Here is a 13,322-nt window from a genome sequence, read left to right as displayed (position 1 = left end):
TCCAGATTTTTTGACAGGGTCATAAGCATTAGGGTGGTCAGAATGATTTTGGCCCAAACCTCTCAAAATCTAGACGTCGGATTAAACAAGGCTACAGTGTCCATAAGGTGACCATTAGACTTAGATCCATGTGGACTGAATAAGCTTGTAGGTACAACAGATTTTTATTAAAATTCACCTGTCTCACATGCACATTTCTGCCCAATATTTTTTTTTAAACATGTGCTACCTTTTTGTAGCATTTCTGACAATGCTAACATCTTTTCAGCCAAATCTCGGAGTTCTAACACCACGTGCAACTCGGGTGCTGCGCAACAGTAGCAGCTAGCTAGTAGAAGGCTAGCAGCTGTAGCTAGCTAGCTTACACCAGTTAGATGAGAAGCAAATAGTGTTTTACATTTACATTTAAGTCATTTAGCAGACGCTCTTATCCAGAGCGACTTAATAATAATAATAATAAGCCATTTAGCAGACGCTTTTATCCAAAGCGACTTACAGTCATGTGTGCATACATTCTACGTCTGGGTGGTCCCGGGAATCGAACCCACTACCCTGGCGTTACAAGCGCCATGCTCTACCAACTGAGCTACAGAAGGACCACTTACAAATTGGTGCATTCACCTTATGACATCCAGTGGAACAGTTTTCACGATACCAGAATTTTGACTTTGATACCAGGTTAAGTATCGCAATACTTGATACCAACATGATACCAGGGCAAAATAAGAAGGCATATTGGCCAGTCACAGAATGCCATTTGATCCAGACAGATAAGCTACTGCTCTGTTCAATTATTAGGCATCTTTTGAGTTCAATATCATTACATTTCTATATATTTTTTTATTTTTCCAACAGCCATGTATGCATTAAGGACTCAATTATACAAACAATTTGAATTTGTTTTTACCAAGTTAACTACATAATGGTAATAACTTATTTGAAAAGGTAAATCTCTATTGATATAGTGGATAAATCAAGACGTAACATAGGCCTAACCACAATACAGGTGAATGCATATTCAATAGGTGTGCGCATGCATTGCATTATTTCGCTTGTTTTAGCTAATTTCACAGAGCTACAAATGTCAAGCAATCCATTTCCCTTCGATTTGGGACTTATATTATTGTACTGATCAACAAAAGAAAAATGTGCGCTCTCATTCACGAGGCAGTCAGTTAATGGAGGCAATGGGGGAGAGAGACCAAATAAGTGAATGAATAAAGTTTTTGAAGGCAATCAGCTTTGAAATCAGCACATTTTGCATTATGGTTTATAACAAACAAAGTACTAGGGTAGTGAATTGATGTTAGCTTTATCTGTCAGCTAGCAAGGAAAGTTTGCCTACAAAGCTGGAAGCTACCTGTATTTTCATCCACTGTAAAGTCTATGGACATTGTTTTGCAAACAGCAATTAACAGTTTTAACATTTCTACATGCAGTGTCACATTAAAGTGTTTTAACTTCACTGCATCGTGAGTGGGGAGCTAACATGATGCATCCCAGACTCCCAGTGCAGGATGGCAACGAGTAAGTGGAGGGGTCGGCTGAGCTAATAGACAGGCTTGATCCGTGAGACACATTAGACAGAAGTGCCGAAAGTAACACATTCTAGTACCAAACCATCTTCATGTACTAGTATTCGAAAAAGTAACGAAGCTTCGATATACCGTGCAACACTAGAAGCAAAAGGTAGGTAACTAGCTAGCTAGGTATATTTTGCCATGGAAGTATTTTCATAGGTCTGAAGTCAGCTGTGTAAACTGCTGTAAATCGGTGCTAAAACAAATAAGATAGCAAAAGTCCATGTTTGCTATTATAGCCAGTTAGATACACCAAATTTCGGGAGGTTTGGAAAAACGGTCACGTTGCTAATTTATAATACACGCACACCAGAACAGATACATCGTGGTTAGAAGATCCAGCGCAAATTCTAGCCCTTACCTTATGCATTAATTCAGTACGCTCGCTCCCTCTGTCAATTACATTTTCTTCTTGTCATTAGAACACAAGTTACTTTTCAATGTGTTACCGAAAACCTGAATTTTTCATCCACAAGTATAAATAAAGTAGCAGGGGTGCGGATTGCACACAAGCATCCAGGTAAAACAACATGAGGATCATTGCTTGCGAGACCTGTGCGCAGTCAAAAGAAAATGTCATGCTTGCTAACTTGGTTAGCTATGTGATGAATTAAACCACTTAACCCATCAACTGTTTTAGACTTTACATTTCTTACCAAGCAAGATAAAAACGTTCCCCCAGTACTGAGTTAATTAACAAAAACATTTTTTGCAACAAACACATGCTGTCATCACCAGACTGTCCATTTAAGTAGTGTCAAGTTGACGTATCTATAACAGGGGTCGTAGCGTCACGGTTAGCGTCACTGCTCTGGGTTCGCCTACTGAAGTGGATATTTCGACCATTCTTTTTCGTATTTTTATTTTACACCACCCTCCCTTTCCCGACAGACAGGCGCACCATTTTATTTTCATTAAATTAGGTGACTCTTAAAAGAGCCTTTTGTAACGGCTTTCTTCTATCTCCTCCTCTGATGAAGAGGCAGAACAAGGATCGGACCAAAATGCAGCGTGATGATGATTCATGATATAATTTTAATGAAGGAAAAAACAATACAAGCGGAAACTACAAAATAAAGAAAAGTGAAAACCGAAACAGCCCTATCTGGTGCAAACACTAAGACAGGAACAATCACCCACGAAAACACTCACAGAATATGGCTGCCTAAATATGGCTCCCAATCAGAGACAACGATAATCACCTGACTCTGATTGAGAACCGCCTCAGGCAGCCATAGACTAATTAGACACCCCACAAGACCCCAAGACAAAAAACACACCACAATAACCCATGTCACACCCTGGCCTGACCAAATAAATAAAGAAAACACAAAATACTAAGACCAAGGCGTGACACCTTTGGGTTTGTTGGGCATTGTCAAGTGGCAAGAAACAGGGAGTGTGACGTGTAGTAGTGCGAAAGGTAGAGAGACCAGCTCTCAAACTCTCAAGAAAGACGTCGTTGCTCTCATCCATCAGATGCATGCCATCCTTACAGTACAAATGCATACAATAAGTTGTACAGGTTGTAAACATTCCTCCTTTTCAGGTGCCTCTGTCATTTGAGAAATTTGTCAAGCTGCCCCATGTGGCGCTGACAAACGACTTACGTTTATTCTTGTGCACACATTACTTCGCACACTATCAGTAGCACAAAACACGACCCTGCCAAGCCGCACTGCTTCTTAACACACTGCCCGCTTAACCTGGAAGCCAGCCGCATGTATGTGTTGGGGGAAACACTGTACAACTGTCCGGGTTAGGGGAGGGTTTGGCCACGGGGGGCTTTAATTGGCTCATCATGCTCTAGTGACTCCTTGTGGCGAGCCAGGCGCCTGTAGGCTGATTTTGGTCGTCAGTTGAACGGGGTTTCCTCCGACACATTGGTGCAGCTGTCTGGCTTCCAGGTTAAGCGAGCGGGTGTTAAGAAGTGGGGCTTTGTGGGTCATGTTTCAGAGGACGCATGACTCGACCGTCGCCTCTCCCGTGCCCGTTGGGGAGGTGCAGCAATGAGACAAGATCGTAGTCACGAAATTGGGGAGAAAAAGGGGGTAAAAATTACAAACAAATAAAATATTGCCTAGCAAGTTCTCATAATAACTTTGCTTTACAGACAGTAGGCTACTGAGACAGACAGTAATGAGGCGCTCAGTGGTGAGGCTGAGGCAGGCTGAAATGCATGCAGGAGGAAGCAGAGTAAACAGAGAGAGGAAGCAAGCACAGAGAGGTTAGTACAGTGGTTCCTAAACTTGGAGTCGGTGTACCATGTGGGATCCCCTGAGAAAATGTGTACTAATCTTATCAAACAAGCTAGGACCTTTAAAAAAGCAGCCATGTTTCAATATGAACATCTCCACATGGCCTATATTCCCTATAAGCCTACATTAAAATGCAATCAATACAGTTCTAAAAATCACCAATGCTACGTGTAAATGTGAATAATTTCTCAGATTTCCCCCCTTTCAGTGTTATAACCAGTGGGGTGGAGAACTTAAGTAAAAAAACGTTAAAGTACTACTTAAATATTTTTTTTTTTGGGGGGGTTTCTGTACTTTACCATTTATATTTTGTTGACTTTTACTTCACTTACATTCCTAAAGGAAATCATCTACTATTCACTCCGTACATTTTCCCTGACACCCAAAAGTACTCATTTAATTTTGAATGTTTCATAGGACAGAAAAATGGTCCAATTCACCACGTATCAAGAGAACATCCCTGGCAGACTCACTAGACACAAATGCTGAGTTTGTAAATGATGCCAGGAGTGTGTTCCTGGCTATCCAAACATAAGTAAAACAATTATGCTGTCTGGTTTGCTTAATATATGGAAGTAGAAATTACATTTTTACTTTTGATACTTAAGTATATTTAAAACCAAATAGTTCGTTTTTTTCTCAAACACTTTTTTTCCTGGGTGACTTTTACTCAAGTATGACAATTTAGTCCTGTGTTTGTAGAACGACTGAGGTGAATGAACCTACATCAGCCAAGGTGATGATGGCTAGGGTAATTTTCTCTTGTTTTTGCTCGTCCAAATAACATTAAATATATATATTTTATAGAATTGCAGTAAATGAGCTTCAACTAAAAAAATATATATATATATTATTAGTAGCAGTACCCCCACCCCTTTGGATCTCACTAAAACGCAAACCCTGGTTATGGCCCTGTGTGTTATAATTTAACCTTTGTTTTTTTGGAAATTATTTATCGCTGAAATGAAATTTCCTTGTGTTTCCAAAACCTTCCCGCAAGCGATGCATGTTAACATTTAGTCTAGAACAAGCGTCGGAGATTTTAACAAAACTCCCCTGCCAAAATATACCATCGTCCATATGCACTAAATGAAGTTCGTGTCTATGAATAGGCTAACCTTGGATATGTTGGTTGACCACATTTTCCAGTCGGTCCAGTCGCTCTATAATCTTCAGAGTTTCTCCCTTGTCATCTTCAAACTTCCTCTCCAGTTCGGGCTCTGGGACTTTGGTGTTCACATAATTAGTGATCCAGCCGACGTAAAGAAGACAGACAATATTGGTCATGCCACTCAAAATAACGCATGTCGACACCAAAGTTTTGGTTCTCCTAGAGCAGACCATCATCGCGACATCCCTCCATACGGTCCAGTGCGCATACAACCACAATAGAAAATGCTTACAAAACTCAATGACAAAACGGTAGCTTCAGTGCAGGATTATAACATTGCAGCAAAGGGCTAAAGCCTTCCAGCTGCTGAGACTGACAGCAACGCTAACACATAAACGTAAATTAGTAGATGCAATGTTCAGTACTGCATATACTGGGCACCACCTGAAAGCCGCTGCTACAAATTAATCTGAGGCACAGCGCAGGCGGCCAATGAAATCCTCTGGAAATGTATACTGCATATCCGATCATTACACAATCCAATTGGAGCGTGGGACGCGTGTTCTCCACAATTCTCTCGTCCTTCAAATAGGGAAGGTGCCGTGAGCTTTATAGATCACCTGAGTCAAGCACATCGACCCGTTGTAATTCTATTGAAGTGTGGAACAGGTGTGTGTGCGCGCGTGTCTGTCTGGTGTGTGGGTAAAGATAATATCTCAATACCGTAATAATACAATTTCATCAATAATTGACTGCGATTTTTGTAAAGGTTCTTGTCTTTATCCTCATCAATAATATGGTACATTATGATGTATTACTTTGAGGCCACACGAGGCCTCATTTTAAAGACTTTATTGGTACCCAAGTAATTAGTCATCTAACATCAGTCCCCCCTTCACATCCATTAAGCATACTGTATAGACCGTCACAGAGTATTAAGACTATAGACCTTCACATCCAGTAAGCATACTGTATAGACCTTCAGAGTATTAAGACTGTCACAATTTTTTATTTGATTAATTCGGATCCCCATTAGCCGACACCAATGGCGACAGCTAGTCTTACTGGGGTTCGACACATAACGAAAAATACATTATGGACAAAATTCTTTACAATTTACACTACTGTTCAAAAGTTTGGGGTCACATAGAAATGTCCTTGTTTTTAAAAGAAAAAAAATGAATTGTCCATTAAAATAACATCAAATTGATCAGAAATACAGTGTAGACATTGTTAATATGGTACATGAGTATTGTAGCTGGAAACAGCATGTTTGTTATGGAATATCTACATAGGCATACAGAGAGAGGCCCATTATCAGCAACCATCATTCCTGTGTTCCAATGGCACGTTGTGTTAGCTAATCCAAGTGTATCATTTTAAAAGGCTAATTGATCATTAGAAAACCCCTTTGCAACTATGTTAGTACAGCTGAAAACTGTTGTCCTGATTAAAGAAGCAATTAAACTTGCCTTCTTTAGACGAGTTGAGTATCTGCAGCATCAGCATTTTTGTGTTCGATTACAGGCTCAAAATGTCCAGAAAAAGTACTTTCTAATGAAACTCATCAGTCCTATTCTTGTTGTGAGAAATGAAAGCTATTTCATGCGAGAAATTGCCAAGAAACTGAAGATCTGTGTACTACCTTCACAGAACAGCGCAAACTGCCTCTAACCAGAATAGAAAGAGGAGTGGGAGGCACCGGTGCACAAATGAGCAAGAGGACAAGTACATTAGAGTTTCTAGTTTGAGAAACAGACGCCTCAAAAGTCCTCAACTGGCAGCTTCATTAAATAGTACCCGCAAAACACCAGTCTCAACGTCAACAGTGAAGAGGCAACTCCGGGATGCTGGCCTTCTAGGCAGAGTTCCTTTGTACAGTGTCTGTGTTCTTTTTCCCATCTTAATATTTTCTTTTTATTGGCCAGTCTGACATATGGCTTTTTCTTTGCAACTCTACCTAGAAGGCCAGCGTGACGGAGTCGCATTTTCACTGTTGACGTTGAGACTGGTGTTTAGCGGGTAGTATTTAATGAAGCTGCCAGTTGAGGACTTGTGTGGTGCCTCTTTCTCAAACTAGACACTAATGTACTTGTCCCCTTGCTCAGTTGTACACCGGGGCCTCCCACTCCTCTTTCTATTCTGGTTAGCGCCAGTTTGTGCTGTTCTATGAAAGGAGTATGTCACATGTGATCCCTCTCCAGCCTCTAGGTCACCAGGCTTCTCATTATGGCGCACACCTGTTACCATAATTACGTGCACCTGCGCATCATCAGACTCACCTGGTCTCCATCACTTCCCTGATTACCTTTGACTCCCTTTGGTTCCTTCCCCAGGCATTATTGTTTCTGGTCTGTGTGTTCGTGGTTCTTGTTTTGTATTATGTTGCATTAATTTATTAAATTAAGCCACTTTAACTATGCCACTTTGTTTACATGTTCATCTCATATGTATATACTGTACTCGATACCATCTACTGTATCTTGCCTATGCTGCTCTGTACCATCACTCATTCATATATCTTTATGTACATATTCTTTATCCCCTTACACTGTGTATAAGTTTTGGAATAGTTTTGGAATTGTTAGTTAGATTACTTGTTGATTACTTGTTGGTTATTACTGCATTGTCGGAACTAGAAACACAAGCATGTCGCTACACTCGCATTAACATCTGCTAACCATGTGTATGTGACAAATAAATTTGGATTTGATTTGATTTGATTTAAAGCACTCACTCCCTGAACTTGCTTCCCGACTCTCAGCGCACATCGTTACAGAGTAGTACACAGCGCTGTACGAGATCTTCAGTTTCTTGGCAATTTCTTGCATGGAGTCTTTATTTCTCAGAACAAAAATAGACTGATGAGTTTCAGAAGAAAGTTCTGTTTCTGGCCATTTTGAGCTTGTAATGGAACATATAAATGCTGATGTCCCAGATACTCAACGAGTCTAAGGAAGGCCAGTTGTATTGCTTCTTTTAATCAGTTTTCAGCAGTGCTAACATAATTGCAAAAGGGATTTCTAATGAACAATTAGCCTTTAAAATTATAAACTTGGATTAGCTAACACAATGTGCCATTGGAACACATGAGTGATGGTTGCTGATAATGGGCCTCTGTACGCCTATGTAGATATTCCAGTAAAAATCTGCCGTTTCCAGCTACAATAGTCATCTACAACATTAACAATGTCTACACTGTATTTCTGATCAATTTGATGTCATTTTAAATGGACCAAAAATGTTGCTTTTCTTTAAAAACAAGGACATACATACATTTAAAAACATTAACATGTAGTGTGTGTGCGCATCTATCAGTTACACACACGCAGAGTGGTCAGGCAGGCGGGCTCAGAATCAGGACAGGCAAGGTTCAAAACCAGGAGGGCAGCAAAAGAGAGACTGGGAAAAGCAGGAGCTGAGACACAAACACTGGTTGACTTGACAAACAAGACGAACTGGCATAGAGAGACAGGAAACACAGGGATAAATACACTGGGGAAAATAAGTGACACCTGGAGGGGGTGGAGACAAGCACAAGGACAGGTGAAAGAGATCAGGGCGTGACACCACCACTATAGTGAATAGCCTACCACCACTATACAGAATAGCCTACCACCACTATGCAGAATAGCCTACCACCACTATGCAGAATAGCCTACCATCACTATTAGAGGTCGACCAATTAATCGGAATGGTCGATTAATTAGGGCAATTTCAAGTTTTCATAACAATCAGAAATCGATATTTTCGGACACCGATTTGGACAATTTTTTTATTTAATATATATATTTTTTTACACCTTTATTTAACTAGGCAAATCAGTTAAGAACATGTTCTTATTTACAATGACTGCCTAAAAACGGTGGGTTACCTGCCTTGTTCAGGGGCAGAACGACAGATTTTTACCTTGTCAGCTCAGGGATTCAATCTTGCAACCTTACACTTAACTAGTCCAATGCTCTAACCACCTGCCTCTCATTGCACTCAATGAGGAGCCTACCTTTTACGCGAATGCAGTAAGAAGCCAAGGTAAGTTGCTAGCTGGCATTAAACTTATCTTATAAAAAACAATCAATCATAATCACTAGTTAACTACACATGGTTGATGATATTACTAGTTTATCTAGCGTGTCCTGCGTTGCATATAATCGATGCAGTGCACATTCGCAAAAAAGGACCATAGTTTCTCCAACGTGTACCTAACCATAAACATCAATGCCTTTCTTAAAATCAATACACAGAATTATATATTTTTAAACCTGCATATTTAGCTAAAAGAAATCCAGGTTAGTAGGAAATATTAACCAGGTGAAATTGTGTCACTTCTCTTGCGTTCATTGCACACAGAGTCAGGGTATTTGCGATAATAATAAACATTTTGTTTTCTAAATGATAGTTTCCGGATTATACCATATGAATGACCAAAGGCTCGTATTTCTGTGTGTTATGTTATAATTGAGTCTATGATTTGATAGAGCAGTCTCACTGAGCGATGGTAGGCACCAGCAGGCTCATAAGCATTCATTCAAACAGCACTGTGTTCGTGCGTTTGCCAGCAGCTGTTTATGACTTCAAGCCTATCAACTCCCGAGATTAGGCTGGTGTGACCGATGTGAAATGGCTAGCTAGTTAGCGGGGTGAGCGCTAATAGCGTTTCAAACGTCACTCGCTCTGAGACTTGGCGTGGTTGTTCCCCTTGCTCTGCATGGGTAATGCTGCTTCGAGGGTGGCTGTTGTCGATGTGTTCCTCGTTCGAGCCCAGGTAGGAGCGAGGAGAGGGACGGAAGCTATACTGTTACACTGGCAATACTAAAGTGCCTATAAGAACATCCAATAGTCAAAAGGTATATGGAATACAAATGGTAGAGAGAGAAATAGTCCTATAAATACTATATTAACTACAACCTAAAACCTCTTACCATGGAATATTGAAGTCTCATGTTAAAAGGAACCACCAGCTTTCATAGGTTCTCATGTTCTGAGCAAGGAACTAAAACGTTAGCTTTTTTACATGGCACATATTGCACTTTTACTTTCTTCTCCAACACTTTCTTTTTGCATTATTTAAACCAAATTGAACATGTTTCATTGTTTATTTGAGGCTAAATTGATTTTTATTGATGTATTATATATATATTAAGTTAAAAGTATTAATTCAGTATTGTTGCAATTGTCATTATTACAAATAAATAAAAGAAATCGTCCGATTAAATCGGTATGGGCTTTTTTTTGGTCCTCCAATAATCGGTATCGGCGTTGAAAAATCATAATCGGTCGACCTCTAATCACTATACAGAATAGCCTACCACCACCATACAGTGAGCTGAGAACTTTAGCCAACAGCAGAGGCAGGTTCAAGGTCCAAGTCATTTTTATGACAGCTGATGAGACAGACAGAAGTACCAGGAGTCTCCCCATCAGAGCTTGAGCTCTAAAATCAAATCTGAGCAACTGCACAAACAGATGGATTGCACAGATAGTGCCTTTAGGCAACAGCTTTGATTGTTGTCTTTCATGCACCCGATTCACTAAATTACTTCTTCCCCTTTACGTCTCCACCATAAACCTCATTCTCCAAGAGGAGCGCCTGGAAGGATGCAGTTGATGGATGAAAAATGCATGAGCACTGAAATATTAAGCGCTGGTAGTGGGCTCTGCTTAGAACACTGGGCCCATGAAACCAATTGAAAAACTTTGTCATGACTTTCTCATGGGTCGGAAGTATGAAATATAGTTAGCATTGGAACAGCATGTCTTGAAACCGCATGGATACTGCAAATTACGTTTTTTATTTTATTTCAAGGCTTAAAAAAAAATCCCTCGTGATAATAAAGTGTAAAAACGAGCAGTTGGCTAAGCTGCTACAGGCCCATGGGATCTATGCTAAACTTCTCCTCTGAGGGAAGAGATAGTGGGCTGTCATCTATTTTGAGAAAGGAGGGACATTTTAATATATTTTAAGGAGGCAAGATTATGCCAGTTGATGTCTAAATGCAATACAAAGTCAAGGGTTTGTCTCTTGGCAGAACAGAATAGATTTAACTAAAACAACAAGCCACAAGACAGCATCATTGAAGGAACATAAACTTGATGTGATTTACTAATATTATGTGCCTGTACAGTATCTGAGCTATCTAATTCAGTTCTAGTGTGGAGTAAGTAACTGGCTAGAGTTACACCTGTCTGAGGTACCTTGCTCTGCTCCATAATTGGGCTCCCTGGTCCCCGGTTCAAATCCAGGCTGCATCATATCTGACCATGATTGGGAGTCCCATAGGGCAGTGCACAATTGTCCGGGTTTGGCTGGGGTAGGCTGTCATTGTAAATAAGAATTTGTTCATAACTGACTTGCCTAGTTAAATACATGTTTTTTAAACTTGATAGCAGCCAGAATAGCAATAGCTTTACCTTCTCTATCACTGTGTCTGTCATCACCCTGTATCATCACTATGTTATGAATTAGGTGTAAACGATTGTGGAATCAACAAAGCTCCAAAATTGAAAATAATCTCTGGGGAAACAAGGTTGACTCATTTCACTCAAATGGATTTAATATCTCCAACCTGCAGGGGCTTACCCGCTGTCAGACAATATCAGATGACTATGTTGGGTCATGCTCTGCCTTCCTTAAATCAAGCCCTGAGTGAATCAATTGAAAATCCCTCTGTCTTGGTACGTGTTTACTCAGAGCGAAGCATCAGCCTGGCACTGCTCAGGAATCTAATCACATAATCAACAAGCATTGATGATGTAGACAGACTATAGAAGGCCACTGGTCAGGGATGAGTCAAGCAAAAGGCTCCCTCGATGCAATGACACTCCTATCATCAGAAAATTAATTGAAACTGCTGAAATGGGCTGCTGTTGACGTCAGGAAATCATCATAGCTATGCTACCTTTAACACTGGAGTATCCAGGGAAAAAGGTGCCCCAAATGTACACAGAAACCATTTGACTCTTGAGCATGAGATTGCCTCATGCAATGTTAGGCATGCAACTTGAAATTAGGCTATTTCATGAGGAAATAAGTAATTGTTTCTTTACCCTTCAGAAGTGCTCTGACCTGCAGTGTTGAAGGATAGAAAATGTGTTTAGCCTCCTCCTTTGTATTTCAGTCACTTCAAGTATATCTTGAGATGAGCCAAGTGGCAAGGACAGATCTTACAATGACCTTCGCACTCAAGCAAGGGGACATACAGTATACTGTGAAACCATCATTCAATTTACTGTATGTATTAATTATGCAGGCCAGTTGTCACAGAGGTCATGAAGCTCACCCAACAACATTCATTGCCCAATCACAAAATAAGCTCTTTCAAACTCAAGTTATGTCTTTGAAATAAAATGTCTCTATTGAAACATTGGGGCTACATGATAATATATAGAGTATAATTATTTACTGAGCAGCAATTACTTTGATCACAATACAATCTTTGTCATTTTCAGTGTCTGCACTTCAGATTGAAAAAACATTTATGAAGTCTCTTTGAATGCAAAACCAATCTTATCAAAAGTGATGACAGATTAACTTTGTAAAATTGCAAGCCTTTCTAGAAAAGTACTAAATTTCAGTCAAACTGTACTGTGCCTTTGCCAAAGCAATAATCAGTTGAAAGTAAAGTGAACTGTCAGGAACCTAATGAAATGAAGAGCCCTGATTTGTATGAAGCTGACTGCTGTAGTTCTACCATACAGTTGAGTAAGTAAATTCCTTCGAACACCATTCAATCATTATTGAAATATAATTAATTGCAGAAGGTAAAACGCTTACTTCTTGACATCCACCCACACTCCCTGAGAAGGAAAAGATCAGGGCATCTACATTTCGCTTGGTCCCTCCCTCCTGTTTGTAAGATAAGTGTCAGTGCCTTCTGCCTGAGAGGGGCTTATTTCCCCAGAATCCATTAAAAGCAGGGAGTCCGGTTTTCATGCTTGTCTGCAATGTCTGATTACATTGTCATCTGAGGGGGATGACAGTGTCGCAGCCTGCTCTGAATTTGGCTCCTGTGTCGAGGCAGTGCTTTCCTAAAATGGACGAGGATATTTCACAATTACCCGCACAACCTCAATTAACCTGATTGTCCCAAAGTGATCCCAGTGTAATTCACTCTGTTGGGCCAGGTCCTCTGGAGGAAATTGAAAATGCCCAGGGAATTCCAGAGCCATGGTAACTGGAAGTAGAGGTTGGTCCTGCTCTTACAGTTTAACAGCACGTGACCTATTCAGATTAGTGTCCCCCTCTTCCATCAAGCCTTTTATGTGACTGGCATTAAAAATGCTTTCAAGAGGTAGGGGTTTGCCCATCACAACCACAGGTCTAAGCCACATTCATTGGCTGTTAGGACTCCATGCAATTGACCTCAAAGTGCC

General features: G+C 40.3%; 1 protein-coding gene across 2 annotated transcripts in view; it reads right to left on the bottom strand.

Annotated features, from left to right (window-relative positions):
• Positions 1–5,527, bottom strand: part of LOC118380114 (polypeptide N-acetylgalactosaminyltransferase 18-like) — a 94,705-nt gene extending 89,178 nt beyond the window's left edge. For both annotated transcript variants that reach the window (XM_052466108.1, XM_052466107.1), the window contains exon 1: positions 4,957–5,527. In XM_052466108.1, coding sequence (XP_052322068.1) covers positions 4,957–5,185 — 229 coding nt within the window. In that variant the 5' untranslated portion in view covers positions 5,186–5,527. The remainder of the gene's footprint in view (positions 1–4,956) is intronic.
• Between the last annotated feature and the right edge of the window lie 7,795 nt (positions 5,528–13,322).

Source organism: Oncorhynchus keta, chromosome 17 (genome assembly GCF_023373465.1).
Source record: "Oncorhynchus keta strain PuntledgeMale-10-30-2019 chromosome 17, Oket_V2, whole genome shotgun sequence".
Taxonomy (NCBI): Eukaryota; Metazoa; Chordata; class Actinopteri; order Salmoniformes; family Salmonidae; genus Oncorhynchus; species Oncorhynchus keta.
Note: the sequence above shows the minus strand (reverse complement) of the source record. Positions and strands in the feature narration are given on the sequence as shown.